Source organism: Solanum lycopersicum, chromosome 9, assembly GCF_036512215.1.
Source record: "Solanum lycopersicum chromosome 9, SLM_r2.1".
In the NCBI taxonomy this organism is placed as follows: Eukaryota; Viridiplantae; Streptophyta; class Magnoliopsida; order Solanales; family Solanaceae; genus Solanum; species Solanum lycopersicum.
Genome location: NC_090808.1, coordinates 59,153,606 through 59,177,090, shown reverse-complemented (window position 1 = coordinate 59,177,090; position 23,485 = coordinate 59,153,606). Strand labels below are relative to the sequence as shown.

General features: G+C 30.8%; 1 protein-coding gene across 8 annotated transcripts; it reads left to right on the top strand.

The window, feature by feature from the left end:
* Positions 1–9,781: 9,781 nt before the first annotated feature.
* Positions 9,782–21,180, top strand: LOC101251719 (DUF21 domain-containing protein At4g14240). Of its 8 annotated transcripts, none has more exons than XM_069288917.1 (14): positions 9,782–10,231; positions 10,393–10,691; positions 10,799–10,875; positions 11,295–11,378; positions 11,465–11,578; positions 12,100–12,183; positions 12,354–12,425; positions 16,272–16,339; positions 18,312–18,399; positions 18,482–18,555; positions 18,626–19,004; positions 19,258–19,304; positions 19,441–19,513; positions 20,784–21,180. In XM_069288917.1, exons 2-14 carry the CDS (start codon positions 10,442–10,444, stop codon positions 20,841–20,843), a joined length of 1,470 nt encoding a protein of 489 aa, XP_069145018.1. In that variant the 5' UTR covers positions 9,782–10,231; positions 10,393–10,441; the 3' UTR covers positions 20,844–21,180. The 8 variants fall into 8 exon arrangements, with proteins under 8 accessions (XP_069145018.1, XP_069145019.1, XP_069145020.1 ...); XM_069288918.1 differs by having other exon boundaries at positions 9,918–10,231; positions 10,440–10,691; XM_069288919.1 differs by having other exon boundaries at positions 9,972–10,226.
* The last annotated feature ends 2,305 nt before the right edge of the window (positions 21,181–23,485 follow it).

Sequence of the window (23,485 nt, the reverse complement as noted above, 5' to 3'; positions counted from 1 at the left end):
GTAGCATCATAAAAAAGTCTTAAAATTTGTAATAGTTCTTTAGTTTCTTCCCAATCTTCATCACAAATTCTATCTAATGGGTCAGCATTAGCAGCATTGTTAGCATAAAAATACAGGCAATGGCATATTCAATTTTTATGGAACCACAATAAAATAATGAAATATCATCTTGTAAAACTAAATTTAGTATATGTGCAACACATTTAACATGAAAGCATTATTGTCAATTGGATATAGAGAAAAGACATACAGACACCATCAAAGTTGTCCCGTACTTGCATAAAGACACCTTAACTTTTAAAGTGTCCTATCGCCCCACAGAACTATTTAATTTCTTTGTAAATGGGACATTTTGACCCATTTTCTCATCTATGTAGTGGCGCGTGTTGCTTAACTCCCTATGATCTAATTCAACCTGACCCGACCCTATTCTTTAAAGAGAAATCATCTTCTCCATTTCTTTTCTTCTCTGTTTGACTTGCACCTTCAAGAAATTTCCATTAATTTTCCTTCATTTGGATTCTTTTTATTCAGCTATGGAGTTAGGTGACAACAAAATTTATAATGTGGGATTGCTATTACTTGCAACCCTTTTGGTAGCAAAACTCATATCTGCACTAACTTTCCTAGTTGGAGCAAATGGAAGCCATAGACCTAAATAACTCCAAGCTCATGTGCACTGAAACAACTCAAATTTAAGTCTCACAAATTCGTTTCAAATCACCATAAAGAGAGCCATTATTGTCTGGCAAGATAACGACCAGGAGATCAAGCTCCTTAATAGCGGCTGCAGCTTTGTGATGGCATCGTGAATCGAGTTTTCAAGACTCTCTCAACCTGATCAGGGTGTGCACTTATGCAGAACAAGATTGGGGTTGATGTTCATTCCGGATATTCCACACATTTGTGCTAGCTTAGAACAAAACCCATGCGTAACACTTTCTTGCACATTGCGAGAAAAGTTAATGCAGATCCAATTGATAACAGTTCCTCCATTAACCATTTTCTTGTTCATCATGTTCCATTGGCCAACTTGTGGCAAACAATCTTTTTCTCAGCCATTATGGCCAGTTGTGATGCTTAGACAGGAGCATCCATAGCTTGGAAGTGTTTACTTTGAATTTATTGAACAAGAAAATCACATTCTTCATTGATCCAGAAGTTCCTCGCCAATAGTGGTGTCTTATTTTCTTAGAGAAGATGATGAAATGGTCAAACAAAGAGTATCAACGTTAAGTTTGCTATGGAAAAATTATGAAATCAAAAAATTAGGGCTAACAATGATTATTTTGAGTTTAAATTTGGGGAAGATGACATAAATTGATTAAATAATTAATAATAAAGAAAAATAATGACAAATGACACCTTTAAACTGGTCCATGACAGTAAAAATAATGCATGACGCGCCTCGTGCGCGTGGTAACAACTCAGACTAGGAAATGGGTCAAAATGGTCCATTTACAAAGAAATTAAATAGTTTGTGTGGTGATAGGACACTTTAAAAGTTAAGGTGTCTTAATGCAAATACAGAACAACTTTGATGATGTCTTTATGTCTTTTCTCATTGGATATAATCTAACTTTTAACATTTTAGTAGCGTTTGTATTATTAGATGCGATAGACATTACTTTATCTATAACCATGTAATAATCTAAAACACTTAAAATATTAGAAGCTAAATATGCACCAGTTTTTTTCTCTATGCATAGTTTATAACTTAATATTCTTTTTTAAATTCCAATTATGATCAATCCAATGAGCTGTATCGGTTAAATAATCATTTCCATTAACACTACGATCCATGTCCGCAGTTATAGACACTCTACTATCTAATATGCTAAATATACAGCGAAGAAATTGACAATGTTTACCTTGAAATTCAAAAACATCAGATTTAACAATATTTCTTGAAAAACTTCTATAATTCGAATTATAAATTTGTTGAATATATTCAATAAAATCGAGATGTGAAGGAAAACTATAAGGCAAACCACAAACAGAAACCATTTTAGCTAAATTTTCGCGATCTAATTTCTTATTATACTTGCGTTGTGTTATTGGACCACCGGGGTTAGAAGGATCTAATGTTCCTTGAACCATGTTAGAAGCCCTTACCGATGCATTACCGGTAATATCAAATTCATCAATTGGAATTTTTTTTCTATTGGCTAATGCTTTAGCTTTTTTATATTGAATCGGCACACAAGATAACAAATGTCTATTTAATCCCCCCGTCCTACCTTGACCCCCCTACCTTGTTTATGTTTAAAAGGTTGTTTACACTTATTACAAATAACAACATTATTTTCTTTATGGAAAGTCATAAATTGCCACACAATAGAAGTTTTAGGGCGTTGATACTTAACCTTCTCCCTTGTGGGAGGTATAAGGGGTGGACGTCCACAACTTTGCTCCGTTGAATTTATAGTGTCATTTGGAAATTGTGTCACCGGACTAGTAGGTGTAACTTCTAAATCCTCTTCTCCGAAATCAGCTTCTACTTCTTCACCTGAATTTTCATCAATAATAGGATTAATATTACCATAACGTTGTTCTAAACTTTTATGAACGAGTTGACATTTGAATTAATACCATAAGGAGTATCATCAACATAACACGTTGATTTAGATGAAGTACCACCACTTTTACTACTCTTTTTTTCTTTACTATTTTTTTTACCAAAATTAAATATTTTAAAAATTCCACTTTGTTCGTTATCTTGTCGTTTCTCTTTCCTTTACCGGTATTTTTTTTGCTAGAACTCATACTTAATTATATATAAAATGCAATATAAAAATAATAATAACACAACATAAAGATGAAAAATAAAATATAAATATTATGAAACTAATGTACCAAACGTCTGCGTTAATAGCAGACGTTAAACCAATTCTTGAAGCTTGTGATTTGTTGTAACTTGTAATTTGAAACTCCAACCAATACTTGATAACTAATATGAGATAATGTGTGCATATATATATATATATATATATATATATATATATATATATATATATATATATATAATTTTATATATTGTTATAATATGAAAATTTAGATTTGAAAATTGAAATATATGGATTATAATAATATGAAAATTATAATGGAATAGAAATTAAAACTTAAGACTGATACTTGAGAGGATATAAGAAAAATAGATGAGAGAAATGAGAATAGATGATTTTGTAAGAAATTGTAAGGGATAGAGGGGTATTATAATATTAAAAATGAGTTACAAACGTAATTATTATAACTTGAGGGTTTAAATTAAAGTTTAAAAGTAGGGGGGTGGTAGGGGGTGTTTGGGAAGTCAAAAAGTGTCAAAAAATTATTGGGGGGCCCACTAACCATTTTCCTAACGGCAGAAAACGGTAACTTTTTTGAATTTAAAAAAAAAATTGTAGAAATCCCGCGCACCGGCCGGGTCGATCGGGACTCAGGGGTGAACCTGCCCCTGACCGGTCATCTTCTCCCCCACCCCTTAAACCCCCTATAACACACGACGCTGGTCGAGGCGGGACGCAGGCTGGGGCGGACGCGGGTCGGGTCGGGATATCCCTGTCCCCCGGAAAAAAGCAAGATCAAGAGATGTTTTTTTTTCTACTTTTTATTCATATAAAAAATGTGTAAATGTTGGCAACTTTATTCTTTTTAAGAAACATAAAACTTGGTTTCCCATATTACAAAAAGAGTTGGGACCTCTACTTATTCATTACACGCTCACAATTAAAATTGTTGGTGTGCATTATTATTAAGAAAGGAAAAATGTGTCTACTCTTTCTTCTTCTTCTTCTTATTATTATTATGCATTTTACTATGACTGGTGAGCTTTCCTTCGCAGTTAATTAACCCGATTGAATAAATTTTAAGTCCTTAACCTTTACAAGCTATGACCGGTGAACTTTCCGTTGTAGATGTTGATCCATAAAACTCCTAAAGAAAATATGTATCTTGTATAAATGGAGTGTCATAATAACAGTAGTACCCTTTGACATATTTCATGTAAGCATGTTGAGAGTAGAAGTAGGTTGTCTCCTATAAAAATTATGTTGTTTTCCAAAATATCAATGAAAATGGAGATAGCAAAGATCGTAATATGCTGACTAGTAAAATTTGTGCCAACACTTTGATTTTTGGAGGTTAATGTCTTACTTAGTTGAGGTTTAATAAAAACCAATTATACCTTCATTATGCATAACAATATCCGTTCAACTAAATTGATGAGTTGTCTTCTTTTAATAATAAAAATGAATTGAAAAATATTGGTGTTTATGTGCATTTTAAAGTTAAATTATGATATTAAAGTGAATCATATACTAGTGGACATAAAAATTAAAATGAAGAAAATGATCTCATATATATTCATGACATGCTATCCCCAAATTATCACTCACTCTTTTGACATTTATTTGTGAAAAAAAATACATTTATATATATATATATATATAAAAGGATGTTTTCTTTCTTGTGTTGCACAAATATGAAGAAAGTGAGAAGTAAACGATAAAAACTATATTGTGTTTAGAATTTGAAGTTGGTATATTGAAAAAGAGAATTGAAATAAGCCAAAAGATAATTTTACATGAATTTCATAATGTTAATAGTTAATTATATATTATCTATTTTTTCTAAATTATATAAATCTCTTAAATTTAATGGAGTTTGATACATCCCAAGACGCTCTAATGCATCGTGTTCTAATTTTGGATACAATATATATTCTGATGCATCGCATTTCAATTTTGGAGAAAGTAAATTTTTATGATTTTTTCAAATGGTAATTTTTTTTAGAGAATATGATAAAAGAAATTATGTATTCAAATAATTTTTTCTTAAAAAATCTTCAACTTATATACACCGTATATAGTAGATTTTCATCCGCAACCAATTTAGAGTTGTTCAAATTAAAAATCTCGTCGAAATATTATATCCTAAAAAAAACAATTCAAAATGAGCTTAAATCTACTTTAAAAAAACGTCTCATCTAAATGTGTATTTATTAGTTTTTGTTCATTTTATTTTTCAATTGTAGTTACTATATATGCACCAATAATTCGTGTTTGAATTCAATTTCAATTTAAGCCGATTTACATAAGTAATTTTTAATTATAAATTGATTCAAACTACTCCCTTCATTTCAAAATAATTGAATTATTTAAATATTTTATATTTTAAATTAACTTAATTATTCAAAGTCTGACTACTTTTAAAATGATTTTTCAATTTTACCTTAGTTTGATTTTTCTACGGGATGAGTTCAAAAAACTTCAATTGCTTTGAATTATTCTAAAGATCGGTTTGACAATACTCTCGTGTCCAATAATATTTGTCCACTATTAACTTTGCACACTTTTTAAGAAACTAGAGAAAAAGACATGAAATATATCTTAACTTTGACTGAAATTGTTATAATGACACCCAACTTTTGGAAATGACCTTTTACCTCATGCACTATTTAATAGTGTATTTTAAAGGTATAAAATGCATACGTGGACATCATAAATATTGCGTCATTATAAATAGTAATATGTCCACGTGGACACATATATACCTTTTGATATACACTATTAAATAGTGCAAGGAATATAAGATCCTTTTCAAAGTTTGGTACCGTTAAAACAATTTCGATCAAAGTTTAAATATATTTCAGATCCTTTTTCCTGGAAGAATAATTTTCTTATATCACCCTTTCAATATAATAAATACAATGCCTTGAAAAATATTATAGAGAAATGACTATAATTAATGATAAGGGTAAATTAGCGATTAAGTGTAAAATTGTTCATTAATTTTATTAAGTGGACAAGTATTATTGAATATACCAAAATAATATAGTGAACAACTATTGTTAACGAAGGAAATAATTAATAATGGAAAAAATAAAAAGTAATATTTAATTTATATCCTAATTTTTTTTTATCTTAAAGAGTTTAAAACACCCCAATAATTTAATTATTCTAAAATAGAGGGAGTGTTTTTAAACTGTATTAGACTAGTTTTTAAGCCTATCCAACTACCCTTTTAAATGGCTTAATTTTTCCCCTCGTGGATGGTTTGTAGTCATGCATTTATAATAGTACTCCTAACTCATATTAGTTGGTTATTTCTTTTATATATATACTAAGAAATTATAAATAAAAAAATAATTTTATTTATTCACTCACACTTTAAAATAAAATAATTACAAGAATGATATACAAAAAATTTAATTAATATTTTTTGATATAGTAAAATGATCAACTAATATAAAAAAATTATTTTTAATAAAATAATTCACTTATATGAATTGACGAAAGTAATTTTTTAACAGTATTATCATTAATGTCCTTGTACGTAACTTTTAAAAAAAATTGAAATGAGGAAGTTGCCATTATTATTAAATTATATCATGGAGGGCAATTTGCATGAATTTGCATAGTTGATCATTTAATAAGATTTATAGTTCACATTTATTATTATCACAAGAGTTTATTTTGCTTGCATAAGCAATGACTCTACAATTAACCTAAAACCTCAATATTCATGTGATCTTAAAGACCATAGTGAGTCATGCTTAATTAATTATATTTTGCCTTCCATGCATTTTTATTGAAATACACTATTAAATAGTTCAAGAGAGTAATAGGTCCTGTTTAAAATTTGTGATTGTTAAAACAATTTCGATCAAAATTTACATATATTTCAAACTCTTTTCCCTTTAAATAATTGACTTTTTTCTCTCATTAATCGAATTAAATTTTCTAAATAACTATTTATTCTTACATTTGTTTTTTCAAAAAAATCTTTAAATTCGTGATATATATTTTTAATGTACAAATATTGATAGCTCTGGATAGGGGATTGAATTATTTTGGATAATATATACTAATAACTGATTTCTTAGCATGCAAATCAAGATTGAAATTTCTATTTTTACCAATACAGTCGGTCATTTAGTGGTGGGGCAGAATTGTATAGGTAAAAAAAATAACAAATAGGTGCTTTAGAATTTTGTAAATCAAATTATGTATAATTATTATCTTTAATTAAAAATATCTCAAAATTTTAAAATTAAATTACATAATATTTAGTTTGGATATTCATATTTATTTAATAGAAAATGAACGGATTAAAGAATAAAAGCAGTTGACAATGAAATCACATTGACACTTAAAAGATTTCATCAAAAAATTGAAAATAAAAAATAAAACCAAACAAGATTTCTAAAGATATTTTATATGAAGTCTTTTTCACTTTTATTGTTTTATAGAAAAAATTAAATTAAATTTTTTGATTAATTTTAAATTGAATAATTAATTTTAACTTTTATTTAAAAATTAAATGAAAAGAAAAAAAAATCAAAAGTCAAATGGAATAAAAATTTAATTTGCTACTAAATTTTTTTCCTTAACATGTTAATTTGAAGGTCTCTTATTTCAGATTATTTTAATAGATAACATTAATTTTGACTTACTGAATAAATAGTAAATTATTAATTAACTATTAAAAATGTAAAAATAAAATATAGTTATGGAAAATCAAACTCGCATGTATGTTGTTCGAGTTTTGCCTCAACTTTGCATGAGTGTCGGAATTCAATGGGCTAAGAATATTTATTATTTTAACGGTGTTTTAAATATTTTGTTTAATCATTTTAAATATTATTTTATTTATATATACGATATATTTTTTGATGATTGATGTCCGGTTAGACACACCGTAGTGTAGCTACGCCCTCATTAGGCAACTAGCCTAATGTATATTTCACTAGAAAGTATATAATCTAACGATATTGTATAATGAAATAAATTAATAGAATAAAAATAATTACTTTATTTATAATAATGAAAAATCAAATAACTATTTAATTGACGCAGTTAAAATATAACAAATGAAAGATAAATTTAAACATATTTAAATGCACGAAATACTTATTCTATTATTCATAATAAAAGTTTTAATATCTATTTACAAGTAAAATATAACAAACACAAATAACTTTAAGCATATTTCAATGCAATGTAATACGAAAATAATTAATAAAAATGTATATTTGATAGCATTTTAAAAAAAGAATATGTTGATAAATAGTTTCTTAAAGTATAATTTTTAAAAATAAATGATAATTAAAATCTGTTTATCTAGGTATAGACGCACAAATTAGCTACATTTTGTCCTTTAATGGTGTTTTGAGTTATTATAATGTTAGTACTTTATACTTATTACCCGAATTGTATTGTGCATATGAAAGTATTTCAAGCTTAAAATAATTTTAAAGCTAAAATAAATATATTGATAATTCAAATTCGAGTATAAAACTAAGAAATATATCAAAGATCGAGTTTGGGGATCAATGACTAAATATATTTGCTAAGGAATTTGATATACATACGTAATACTTTAAACGCTATTCGTAAATTTAACTATTATTTTGAATTTATTAACGATAGTTTTAAATTTGATTATGGAATTATTTTACTATTTAATTGAAAGAGGAATAGTTTGTAAATGTTTTTATATTGTCTTATTTGATTTTAATTAGTGATTCTTATTGGAAGTGCTTTTTAAATTACTAGTTGAATAAGATTGAAAAATATTAAAAAGACATTTTTTGAGACTAAATCAGCAACGCTTTTCATCAAATATATGTTCACCCAATTTTGATTAAGTCATTAAGAAGAAAAATCTTAACTTAAAGAATAATTTAAACAAAATTTTGATTAGTGCAAATCAATAGAATAATAGAAGTGACTCTTGAATGTAGTTATATTTATATTTTTGCTTTACCTAATCAACCCCATTTTTTTTTAATGTTTGTGTTACTAAACATGCTTTGCTTAAATCAACAATATTATTCAAGATTTGTTGTCATGATTTGGATTGAGATCGATAGGTGAGAGAGTGTTTTTGACATATTATACTAAATTTTGTGATTATAATTTTTTTTTAAATGTAAAGTCATCTAATACGATGGAGAAAATCACTATAATATATTACTAGATTGAGTAAAATAATTACAAAATTAACCAATAAATATACCAAGTCAAACGTTTTAGTGTGATTACAAAGATTTTAGTACGAGTGTTATAAGTTGAAGTCTCTAATGCCGTGATCTTGCACCACAAATTGCTACCGTAATAAACACATTATAGATATGTGGTTGTAAATAATTGAATACAAAAAATATGTATTTTTTCATATAAATTTTGAGTAAAGTAATCTCGATTTTGTAGATAAAGATTAAACATATAAAGTAATTTAATGATTTCTTAAATATTATATTTGAATTTGAAATAACTTCAACTATGAGTTATTGAGTTTATATAATCTAAAAGGAATCATTTATACTAATATTTTTTTAAATAAAAGAATATGTTGAGACATGTTAAAAATTAAATTAAATACATAATTTAGTTATTAACATTTTATTGTACATAATAATATAATATAATAGCACATTTATTTTATACATAAGTATACATATACTAGTATTTAGTTATATAGATTTTTAAATTATAAATCAAATATTATATCAATTCTAATAACTTATCTTTTAATCTATAATTCCTTTTGTTTGAAAAAAAAACAGACACATAATTTGAGAAAATTATATTAAATGTATAAAATTGTTATTTAATTTTATGATCTAAAACTATTAAAATGAAAAACTGAAATTAAAATATTACTAAAAATGAAAAAAACCTACTTATTTTTAAACAAATTAAAAAAAAATACATCATTCTTTTTTAAACAGAGAGAATATCCAATATGATATTATGCATTCATAATTCACATTCAAACCACCAATCAATCCCTAATAACTCACCTTCAAATCACCCACCACGATAAGAGGGAGTTGCTTAGAGTATTAAAAAGCAAAAATAAAAGCTCTAGAGTAAAAAGATGATATAAAAGAAATAATTTATCACCAGCTCGATACTTCAAATAGTCGATAACTCACCTTCAAATCAACTCTCGAGTCGAAGCAAAATGTCTTATTTGGTCCCCACACTGAATATTTTCTTAGTCCCTTTCCCATAGATACCCTTTGTTTGTATATCCCCTGCAAACCGAAACTGATTTTGCCGTGTTCCCTTTTCACTGATTATCTCTGTTCTCCTTGGGATTCTCACCAAATCCGACCGCCGTCTACGGTGGCCCTCAGTTCACCTTCCGCCGTCTACGGTGGTCCTAGATCACCTTCCGCCGTTACTTAATGCAGTAATGAAAATCAAAAACCAATTCAAGTAACGTAAGACTAATTAGTTTAAAATTGACATTATTATATTTTCATTTTCATATTTCTGTCATTTTCTTGCCGTTTGTCACCAGCTCAGTTTCTCCTCTTTTTGTGTGTGTATATATATATATATATATATTATTATTATATAATTTTTGCTGTCACTTCTACAGAGCAACAACTCCACCACCGATTTTTGTTTTCTCCTGAAAATTTACAGTGATGGGTTTAGTGATGAATGTGGTAGCAATAGCCCTAGCTGCTGGGCACAAAACGAAGAGACCCTTTGGTGTGGATGATCAGGATATTGAATTTGGAAATCCATGGTGGTTTGTTTATGCGGGTGTGTCTTGTTTTCTCGTGCTGTTTGCTGGAATTATGTCCGGGCTTACGTTGGGGTTGATGTCAATGGGACTTGTTGAGCTTGAAATTCTTCAAAGGAGTGGTACTATTACTGAGAAGAAACAAGCAGGTTTGTCAATTGATTTTGATTTTGAATGAAATCTTGAATTTTTTTCATGTGGGGTTATTGATTCGAGAAATTGATGTTTGTTTCTTTTGTTTTTCTGTTTAATTCAGCTACTATTTTACCTGTTGTTCAAAAGCAGCATCAGCTTCTTGTAACTTTGCTTTTATGTAATGCGGCTGCAATGGAGGTGAGTAGTTGGGGGTAAAGTCTTAATCATAACAAGGACATGCACGGGTTTCTCATAATTTGATCAGCTTTCTTTATCAAGTTCACTATTACTTACTGTATAAATGTTTCCAAAAGTAGTAGTATAATGAAGTACACTAACAACTCTGTCATAGTCCCAAACAAGCTGTGATCGGGTATGTGAATACTCCATTCACCGTGATACCAGTAAAAATGAAAGTAAAAAGTAATTTTATATATAAATAGTAGTTGTAATAACAATATTAAAAATTGCAATTGGTCCAAAATCAATGCGACATGTAGATATCACTTATATGAACCACATATAATACAAAATATTTATTTTTGGCTGTTACCTGCAATGTGTAGTGGTAACATTTATAAGTGATACAGTTTCTGTTATGATCATGGACTTTGCAGGCTCTTCCAATATACTTAGACAAAATTTTCCATCCTGTTGTTGCTGTCGTTCTCTCTGTGACTTTTGTTTTAGCTTTTGGTGAGGTAATATACTTCCATCCACTTTATAACTACATGTATTCTTGAACTGGGAACTGCGACAATGTCATTGCTTTTGCTTGCTAATTCAGATTATTCCACAAGCGATATGCTCCCGATATGGGCTTGCTGTAGGTGCAAACTTTGTCTGGCTTGTTCGTGTTCTTATGATCATTTGCTATCCCATTTCTTACCCGATTGGAAAGGTAATTTTTGTTTCTCTCGGGTCTCTACTAGCACTTGGTGTGTCGTCTATCCCTCTATTCCTATTTGATCTTGCTGCAACTTATTTTGGACAGTATTCGGATGGGACCATCTATGGTCATAGTGGTCAAAGTTGAAAGTACTGTATAGGAAATGTAATACTTTTGTTTTGGGTATCAAGAGTTTGTTTGTTCTGCACGTCAGAACAAATGATATTTCTATCCTTTACAACTGAGTTTTATTAGTATTGCATGTGGATATCTATCCAAATAGAAGAAAAGCAAACTGGATGTAGATCTCCTTCTTCATAGGCAGTAGTGTACTGGTTTTTTACTTTGGACTAATCTGAACAGGGCAGACTTGAAATCTTATATTACTGTGGCTAGAAAACAGATCAAGGTTTTCATTACACTTGATATATGGTCTCTAATTCAAGGAGTTCATGCAGTCACACTGTTCTTTACAATTTAAAGATTTCTTTGTGAAGTCGTGACATTTAAATATTCAAATTGACATGGCTTAGGTTCTTGATGCTGTACTGGGACATCATAATGCTTTGTTCAGACGAGCTCAGTTGAAAGCCCTTGTTTCTATCCATGGTATAGAGGTAATCCCTCTGAATTAATGTTCATTTTCAGAAGACTGAAGTTGATTTAGCTGCTGATCATGACCAAAGTGTCTCCTAAAAGCTACCACTATTAGGCGGCAGTTTTCTCTAGTATACCATTATAAGTGACTTAGCATTGTTATAATAACACTCTATTTTTCTTAGTGTAGGCTGGTAAAGGTGGTGAGCTCACACATGATGAAACTACTATTATTCGCGGAGCACTGGATTTGGCAACAAAGGTATGCAACAGTATTCTCCACTTTGCTTGTCAGTTTTTTTCCTTGTTTTCCTTTTTTCTTTTTGATCTGGCATATCTTTTGATAAAGTATCTTCTTCTGTCACAAGAAGACTTAGCAAAAGATGATATAACCTTCTGCTCTTTCTTAGAGTAGTTTTGCTTCAAAATGCTACTCCCTTTGTTTCAATTAATATTTCTGTCATCACCCAAACTACCCACTAGACGTGACACGATGATAGGACCCCGAAAGACCCTAAACAAGCCACTTGATAGAAGCATGACACTAAGGTAACAACATAACCCAAATGAAGCATAAAAATGGAAAAAGTGAAGTCCAAAATATCGAATCTTGACAATACCAAATAGAGTACGACAACTTCATAGGCGGAAAACATACTATGTCTGACAACAAGTCTCTACTAATGATAGATATGGCTGGGACAAGCCCTAGCTCACGAAATAGTCTAAAAACAAAGATGACTGAATGAACACAAAATTGATTAAGTGACCATGCCCTCGAACCGTGAGGACTCAAACACTGATCATTTACTAGCCACAACCGGATGGAGGAATGTCAAAACCTATATTTTGACCTATATTATGAGACAATATAGGCACAAGAGGCATATGCGTCAGTACTCGGAATGTACTTATGGGAAAAATGCATAAGTAAAAACATGAAGCATTCAAGTTTGAAATGTGATAATGCATGACCAAGTAAACCATGCCAAATCTAGATAAGTTAAATCATAAATCATAGAACAAGGTCAATGCAATATTTGAGAATTATAACATAAGCTTAAATCATAGTCTTTTGAGGAAGTCATAAATTGTTTGAGAAAACCAAATTCTTGTGTGGCATGTATACCGTCAACCGACATAAGCCATGTGAGCTATAACATGAAGTTCTGTGTAATACTTCCACATCGAAAAGAAAGTGTCCTATTTGACAAGGTAAGAACAATATTCTTAGGCTTTGGTGGATCCACAAGCTAATGTCTTTCTAAGTCAAAGTCCTACAGGGGCAAGTATTTATGGGACAAGGGTTTGCTACTAATGAACTCTGCCTCTACTAACGGGTGAGCCTCCATCCCAAGTCTACTCGGTGCTAAGTAAACTCCCAACCTGAATGTATATAATCATAATAGTTGGAATGGTAAGAATCTAGTAATACCAACCCAATCATAAAGTTCATATCATCAGGGGCAGCTCAACATAATTTGAGGCCTAAAGCGAAATTTTTGTTAGAGGCCTAAAATATAAATAAATTTTATCTTTCTTTATTTAATTTTCTAAATTTCTAGATGTAAATTACGACTTAATATCTTTTATATAAATGATTTTTTTCAAATGCTTTTTTTAATTATTATTTTTGAGTAGGATTTTATCAATTTAATACTGAAAACATCATTTTATTGAGACAATTATTACATGAGTTATTAACATAATTCTATAAGTAATAATTTAATAAACTTTAAAGATAAGAGTTTAGAATCATAGAATCCGACTCAAAAAGTTGATAACTTGGTATACCTACTTTAATATGAAAATTAAGAAAGGAATTAAAAAAATTTGTAATGCACTTTGTTCAACACTTTTCGACTACTGATTCATATTTTTGAGTGTGTATATTACTCTAACTATCAAAGACTTGAAGAAATAAAATTCAAAAGGAGTTAAAAAGGATAAATAATGTGAGTGTTAGCGAAGAAAATGTGAGAATTCAAAACAATGTTTCCTTGATTTCTTCTATTTGATGGGATTAAGATACATATTTTTTTATTTGTAAAAATTTGAGGCCCCCAACCAATGCCTTAAATTTTGAAGGCAAGAACAGGGCATGCATATCATAGAATAGCCCCTTTTTCTGAGAAGGGAATAGCCCTTTCATAATATATTCATAAATACACTTATATAAAACATCTAAATCATGATTATCTTTCATAATGAAGCAACCTTTTCATAAAAAAACATGTTGATACTTCATCTAAAAGCATCCTTGATCCATAAATTCGATTCATGGATTTTTTTCATAATGAGTATACTTTGATTTATCAAAGGAATATAAAATTAAGATTTTTTTCACAAAAAACCTACCAATGCTAATTTTGAAGGAAAAAAACTACCGATATTTTCCAGTTTATCTCTTATCATATATTTTCCTCTTTTTCTTTTACCATATATTTTAGGACTTCTTTTTTTACGTACACAAGAAAAAAAAGCCTACCAACATCAATTCTCCATATAATTTTTGAACATTCTTATGGACCTTCATACTTTTTATAACTAGTTTTTCGACACGTGATTATCAATTTAGAAAATTTAAGCGAAAATTTGAATAATAAGTTTGCACAAAGTAATATTGTAGATTTTTTTGTGAATGTTCTATGTGGATCGTCATATATATCTCTTATTCACACGAACCTATGAAGATGGTCAATGGAAAATTTTATTAGTTAAATGCATATCTGGAAAGTCATGACCTTTATGAGAAGTCATAACTCTTTCAAAAGTCACAACTCTTTGGGAAAGACACAACTCTTTGGAAAAGTCACAGCTCACAGAAAAAGTCACAACCTAAATTAGGGACATTATAGTAATTAAACATTCAAGTTAGGTGTTCATGTTTTTAGTGTAATATAGATTGGTTTCTCGATACGTGCATTACCCGTGTATATTAAATTATGTTTGACTTAACAGTACATGGAAAAAGGTGGCCGTGTCAAAGCAATGATTTAAAGAAAGTGACAAATTCAAGTTCTACTTTCCTTGCTAATTCTTTAATTAGCAACCATTTATGGTTTATAAAATTTACCATCTATAAGTATTAAAGATAGATGGTAACAACCTCAAATACATATATATATATATACACACACACAATGTGTGTTGCATCAATGTTATGATTAGATATACCTATTCTTTCTCTTACCTAGGAAAATTTATTTGATGATATACAATTTTGTATCACAAGAATAGAAGTACCTCAAATTCCTGTTGAACTTCGAACTCACTCACCAACTGCAAATCACACTTAAAGTTTTTAAAAGAAAGATAAGTGTAGAAAAAACTTAGAAATTCAGTTTAAAAATGAGAGAAAATCACTCTATTTATAGCGAATAAAGGGTAGTATGAACATGTGATTTAGAAATTTTTTAGTTTAAAAATGAGAGGAAATCTCTCTATTTTATAGCAAACAAAGGGTAGTATGAACACTTCGGGGTGGCCAAATGGTTTGAGCTTGTGACTTTCATGTTGGAGGTCTCGAATTCGAAACCCCTCGTCAGCGAAAGCAAGGGGTTTGCCTTCTGGGTCGAGAAGCGGGTTACCTCCCCTATGTGATTTGCGAGTTATTGCATAGGAGTGGGGGTTTTACCCTGTGCACACCCAAAAGGGTAGCAGCTGCGGGTTTCCCTTGTAAAAAAAAACAAAAACAAAGGGTAGTATGAACATGCATTTGACTTTCTAGTTGGGGATATTATCGTAATTTAACATTCAAATTAGGGAGTTCATGCTTGTAAGGTATTATATTATATAATTATAGATATAGATTATAAATAGATAGATAGATAGATCAAAGAAGATAGTTAGATACACATCTTATTTTTAAGACCACAAAATTCAAAAATATTCGTTTCTTTCTTAAACTCGATGCTTGGTCAAATTAAGACACATCAAATAAAATGATCTAGAGGGAGTAATAAATAAATGGTCAGCAAGTTCTCGCATAGGCTGCTGATCATGTTACCGACCAAACTAATGTTTCTTCTGTCTGTTAGTATCTTCATTCAGACATGTTTTCACAACTTCTAAGAACAATGGTCTAAGTTTTCTCAGATTTGTGCAGACTGCAGCAGTGGCCATGACGCCTATTGAATCAACCTTTTCCCTGGATGTCAATTCAAAGTTGGACTGGTGAGATTATGATAAACTGGTCCATTTTCTTTTTTAAATTGGCCTGGATACCCATCTAGATTGAATGATGCAAAGAACCCATTACAGTTGATTTTTATGACTTAAAGTCTCCCCAACTAAGGCCAGCCAGAGCGATCTTGCTTCTATTCTCAGCAAAATTAAAAGAAAGAAATTACAAATTAATCATATTGGGATGAGAATGAATTTCGAATATGAATTGACTCTTGTTCTGATGCTTTGTGCACCCTTCCCGTGATCCTGCCAACACGGGATGCTTTGTGCACTTCGCTGCCCTTTACCCTTTGTTCATACGAGTTCCATTTGTGATACGTGTATGCCTCTCCTTCGTAAAATTTCTTTTCCGTATTTGAATGGTACATTGAGAAGGAATAGAAGAATTTTGTTCTAACTCCTTTGTTGCTAAGTCCTGCATTTTTCATGGGCTATTCGTCTTACTGCTTTAAAATATAGAAAGTGCTAAGAAAATCTAAGCGGTTTTAATCTTCTTGAGTAACTGAAATTTTTACTGTTGCATGAACTCCAAATATATAACTGTGATTGAGTGGTCCATTTTTTTTTAAATTGGCCTGGATACCCATCTAGATTGCATGACACAAGAACCCATTCCTGTTGATTTTTAAGCTTTTAAAGTCTCCCCAACGAAGGCCAGCCAGAGTGATCTTGCTTCTATTCTCATGCAACAATCAAAAGAAGGCAATTACAAACTAATCATATTGGGGTGAGAATGAGTTTCGTATATGAAATGACTCTTGTTCTGACGCTTTGTGCACCCTTCTGGAACCTGCCAACATGGATGCTTCGTGCATTGGGCTGCCCTTTACTCTTTGTTCGGACGAGTTTCATTTGTGATATGCTTATGTCTCTCCCCCTTCGTAAAATTTCTTTTTCCGTATTTTAATGGCAGTTCTGCATTTTTCATAAGCTATTCGTCTTATTGCTTTAAAATATTGAGAGTGCTAAGAAAATCTAAGCAGTTTTAATCTTCTAGAGAGCGAGTGACTGAAATTTCGCTGTTGCATGAACTCCATATATATAACTGTGATTATGATAGACTGGTCCATTTTCTTTTTTAAATTGGCCTGGATACGCATCTAGATTGAATGATACAAAGAACCCGTTCCTTTTTTTTTTATGAAGGTAACTTTATATTCACATCAAAACTCATCAGCAGAGCCTGATGAGGTGGGATTTACAGTCCCCAGGAGGTAATTTCAAAAGACAACTGGGCAAAAAACTTTAGAATTGAACTATAAAATCCACTTATATCTACCTCCCCCACCAAATCCTGTTTACACCAAAAATACAGTAGGCTCAAGCTATTCATCTTGATTTTCTGAGTGCTGTTAAGTTTCCCATCCTGTGATCGTTCATTTCTTTCCTTCCACAATGTCCACCAAATGCACGCTGGGATTTACAAAGTATCCATTCCTGTTGATTTTTAAGCCTTAAAGTCTCCCCATCGAAGGCCAGCCAGAGTGATCTTGCTTCTGTTCTCATGCAATAATTAAAAGAAGGCAGTTACAAACTAATCATATTGGGGTGAGAATTAATTTCATGTATGAAATGACTGTTGATCTGACTCTTTGTACACCCTTCCTGGAACCCTGCCAACAGGGGATGCCTTGTGCACTGGCCACTGGGCCGCCCATTATTCTTTGTTCAAATGAGTTGTGTTTCTGATACTTATGTCTCTCCTCCTTCGTGATTTTTCTTTTCCGTATTTGAATGGTACATTGAGAAGGAATAGAAGAATTCTGTTCTACCTCCTTTGTTGCTAAGTTCTGCATTTTTCATGGGCTATTCGTCTTATTGCTTTAAAATATTGAGAGTGCTTAATTAATTTAAGAAGTTTTAATCTTCTGGAGAGTGAGTGACTAAAGTTTCACGGTTTGGTCCTTGACAACCCCAAGAGATGTACAGATTTCTTTATTTAATAAACTCATCTATTCAGGGAAGCAATTGGGAAAATCCTGGCACGAGGTCATAGCCGTGTTCCTGTTTATTCTGAACATCCAAAGAATATTATCGGACTTCTACTGGTTTGTGCGAAATTTGATCTCAAAATATTTCGCTGTGTATGTTTCCCTTGGTGATTTAATGAAGCATCAGCTTCCCTTACAGGTGAAGAGTCTTCTTACAGTACGAGCCGAAACAGAGACCCCTGTTAGTGCTGTTTCCATCAGGAGAATGCCTAGGTACATTATGTATTAATTTTTGACGTAGACTACACAAAGAAAACATAATTTCTCATACATAGTGTTTCAGGGTACCAGAGGATATGCCTTTGTATGATATTCTCAATGAATTTCAAAAGGGAAGCAGTCACATGGCAGCTGTAGAGAAAGTAAGCAAGAAAGACTGCAACCTTGTTTCTGATCGAGCTGGTGTCAAAGGTGGAGAAAGCAAATTTTGTAATGGGGACTCACAGTTAACTACGCCATTCCTGTGCAAGAATGATGAAAAATCAGACATTGTTACTATAAATATTGATAAGGTCTCATTGCAGAATCAAGAAATGAAATTACCGTCGTTGCATCAAAAGGGTGTTACGATAAATAACTCAACATATTTAGCAGAAGATATTGAAGAGGGGGAAGTCATTGGCATCATTACTCTGGAAGATGTTTTTGAGGAACTCCTGCAGGTAATCTGTTTCTTCACTGTCTTTAACGATGTGTTACCTTATGTATCAGTTCGTATGGGTTTTTATCTTGGTGCTTGCAAGTTTCGAAGTGGGGATTTTGAACATCCTGTTGACTAACTTCCAAAATTAATTCAAATTCATTATCCAATTAGACTTATATCTTCCTTTTACTGAATGCCTTTTTCTTCAGCTTTTATCATTCTCAATAACTGAAACCACATTCTACTCATGATTGGATTCATCATGAATGCAGGAGGAAATTGTGGACGAGACTGACGTATATGTAGACGTTCATAAAAGGTCGTAAGAACCGACTTTACTTCTAAGTTGTCTGTTTTTTGTTGATAATCATGGCTCGCTGTTACAATTATTCCTAGTGGCATTGTGGTAAGATTCTAAGTTGTTGACTTTCATCCTCGTACTATCTGTACTACAGAATACGTGTAGCTGCTGCTTCATCAGTTGCTCGAGCACCTTCTGCTAGGAAATTGACAGGTCAAAGGGCTTCAGTGAGTCTCAAACTATTTCTTCTGATATTTCCTATGTAGAAATGAAGTGCTTTTGCATGTTGAGATCTCTATCATACTCGTGCTTGTTGCGTGGTTTAATTAGCAAGATCTAAGATAATACTATACTGCTGTGATGTCGTAAGTCTTATTCTTAATGTTTCATAATTTGATATTAACACAGGAATTTTTTTAATTGAGTGTATTTATTTCTATTTCGTCAGACTAAGCTGGTTGCTGCTGCATAATATTCATGCTTTTGTAAGTAATGATGGGGTGAAACAAAATTTGTCACCCAATCATCCTGGTAGCTTAGGAGCCAATTTGCTTGGTACATAAATGTCGTTCTTTCACTATTTGAGGCCTACAAACTTTTTCTGGAGCTTTGACCAGTGAGCCAATTATGACTCTGTTTTGCTAACATCAAGTAGTGCATAGGTGACTTCATGCTATTGCATGTGCATGATGTAATTGTCACAAATCTTTGTTCCGTTCTTTCTTTGAAGGGCAATTTTTTATCCACACATCATTTAAGAGGTATTTTGTTCGTTGTTTTCATTTGTGCTTGAGCATAATGAATATCAAATATATTTTTTTGCATTTTATGACTAAATTGATTGTCATTCTGTATGTTGATAGAAGCTGATAGAGACAGGGTATTTTGTCAGATAGTGAAATTTTAAGGATGTTAGGCTGTAAGATTTTGATGTTAACCTAGTGAAAAGGGAAATATTTCTGATTCAGCACATTCTGTGTTTGAATTATATGTCTTCAGAATATGTTGCTTTGTTTTATAGAAAAAATCCAATGACAAAAATAGGAATAGGTAGTAGACGTGACACAGATCATTGTATTAGTGATATACACTTTCAACTAGTGTAGCCAAATGCTGGGTGCCATATTCGGAAGGGTGATGCAATTTTGGATTCTCCTTGAATAGAAGTGCATGACTTAGAAATTCTTTGATAACAGGGGAGGAGTTACATGGTCTGGAAGGGGGTTCAAATTGAATCACCTTTGTTGGAAAATTATACTGTGAAAACAGAGCAAAACAATTAGTACTATATTTGTATACAAATTGTTTAATTTCCTTGACATTAGGGAAGAATCTAATTTAGTAGCAAAGGTGGCTAAATAGTTGTTTTAAGTTGCTAGGTTTATTTGAATCTCCTTGTTTGAACACCCGACTTCATCGCAGTACAGCAGTAATGGTCCGTTGTGTCTGATTATTTGCTGGAGCTAACATCATAAATTTATCCAACTTGTCATGTAGGGCAAGGGAAGCAAGGACGGACTCAGAAGAAGTCAGTTGAGCAATGATTGCAGTAGATAATGTGGAGATTGACCTTTCTTTGGCACCGATGTGCGGCTTATTAAGAGTAAATGTACCATTCAGGTTCAGTCTGTATAAAAATTTTGTAGTCGTTTTCATTTAACCAGGCAATGTAAATTTTTGCAGTTTCGATTGTAATATGCATGTGACTCTTGGTATATACGATCACTTGTATCAAGCTCGAGTATAGTGACTTAGATAGACTGTAATAACAGCATCATTCTTTTTTCCCCCTAGAGATAACTACCCCCCTACACTTCTCTTTATGCCCAGTTTGTGTAAAATGACATCTTCAATACAGAAAGAATGCAACTGAGTAAAAGGTTATTGCAACATACTAAGACATTTCATTTCTTGATTGCTGGTGAAATTCATTTTTAGTAGCTTAGTTGGTTGGCTATCTGAACTTTCACTTTGTTGGTGAGCAGGGACGGAGCTACCCTAGAGCAACTTAACACCCCTTCGTCAGAAAATTACATTGTATATATAGATTTTTAATTTTATATATATATATATATATATATATATATCTTTCTAGCACTTGCATGACTTAGCTCCGACACATTTGACTTAACATGGTATTCTTACAAAATAGTTTTTATCCATAATCTTGAACTTTAGCGTATCCTGAATTAAGTTCGAGAGCAAGGATAAATCTTTCTCTATGTGATCTATAGATTATAAGTCCGAGTAATGAAATCAACCTTCGGTGTTTATGTCGGAGTACACTAGTGCACCTTTTATTACTCTTCACGTTTGACCATGAAATTTGATTAGGTTTTGATAATTTGATCTTTAAGCATTTTTAATTTTTGATAGAAATTTCACACTTCACTAATAGAGCTTCAATTTTTTCTAAAATAAAATATATGTCCAAACGCAGCTTCAGGTTTTAAAAGCCAGTATCAAAAATTTAAAGTTAATATTGTATAGGAATCATTATTGTAAGACATGAAGGGGGAGATCATAAGTATCGATTGACTTAAATTTTAAATTCAAATTTTATGATCGAACGGAAATCAAATACTTCCTCTGTCCCTATTTATTTGTCCATATTTTCTTTTATATCTGTCTCTATTTACTTGTCCATTTTAACAAATCAAGAAAAAACAATAATTTTTTTTCCTAATATGCCCTTATTTAATTCTAGAAAATTTCTAGTAATACTAAGTTGTAATGCATCAGAAAATACATTATTATACTTACGGAGTTGCATAATCTTTTAAGTTAAAGGATAAAATTATAATTAACCAATGATAATAATTGATGTCTTAATATGTGTGTCACTTCTAAAGTGGACAACTAAATAGGGACAAAGGGAGTATAAGTAATACGACACAAAAGAAAAGACATAATACATAAATATACCCTTTAACTTCGTTTTTGAATTACATATATACTCTTCAACTTTGGGTGTGCATAAGTAGACATTTAAATTTGTATAAAGTTGAATAAATAGAAACACATGTCCTACATGGTGTTCTACATGTATTTTGCCATGTAGAACTTCTGTGTTTATTTATTAAAAAGTTGGACAGTTAAAATGTCTGTTTGTACATTATAAAAGTTAAAGATTAAAATTAAAATTTAAAGTCAAATTTAGATTCAACATATATATTACGCCGGAAAACAAAGTATTTGACCAGTAGCTATTAGCTAATGTTACATTTTTGGGATAGCAACATTAGTGTACTAAAGAGAGAGAAAAACAGCCGTGATGATTGAATGGCTGCTTTCTTGGTAGTTTCCACCCTCTTTTAAGAAGAAAATGATCAAAATAGTCCTTTTGTATACATATTGAATTATTTTGATCTTTGATATGTTTTTCTTAATTGAAATAGTCCATCACATATATATATATATAATAACTAAAATTTGCTCAGAGAAAATGATAGTCAAATTTAAATTATTTAGTAAAGTTTTGGAGTATATTTATACGATTTTAGAATCATTTTGACAATTTAAAGACAAATTTAACTATTTAACCTTATAAAATAGATTCATATATTATAAGATTTATGACATCTAACTCATTTTTGTAATGATAAAGATAAAATGTAACCGCATCAACTATTTCAAAAAGTAGATGAGTATCTTATTGAAAAAGATTGGCATTAATATTTCACATTTTATATATATTATAAGCAACAATTGATGTGCTTCATATTGTCTGTTTCATGCATACATTTTCATTCTTGCATGTTTCAATTTTATATGAGGGTAAATTGAGTGTTAATTAATTATCTAAATAGACGGAAAAGTTAACTTTAGTTACAGAAATATTTAAATTTATTAACAAGTTATTATTTGTTCGATCGATCTATTCTATAAATTTTGATTCTATATTTTTTTCCTAAGTCACGTGAATTGCACATGCGTTAAAAATGTTTATTTATTAAAATCAATATGGAACACTTATATTTATATCAGGGACTATTTCTGTCAAAAAGTATAAATTGACAATCAAAATAGATCAACTTGTATACCTTATGGACTAATTTGATTATTTTTGTTCAACTTTTAGGAGTCAAATAGGTTTAGTTAGGGCCCACGTAACGGATAAGTGGGGCCCAAAAATGCATTACAATGAGTCTTTATCAACCCCGTATATTAAATACCCGAAAGTCTAGAGTCGCGCATGT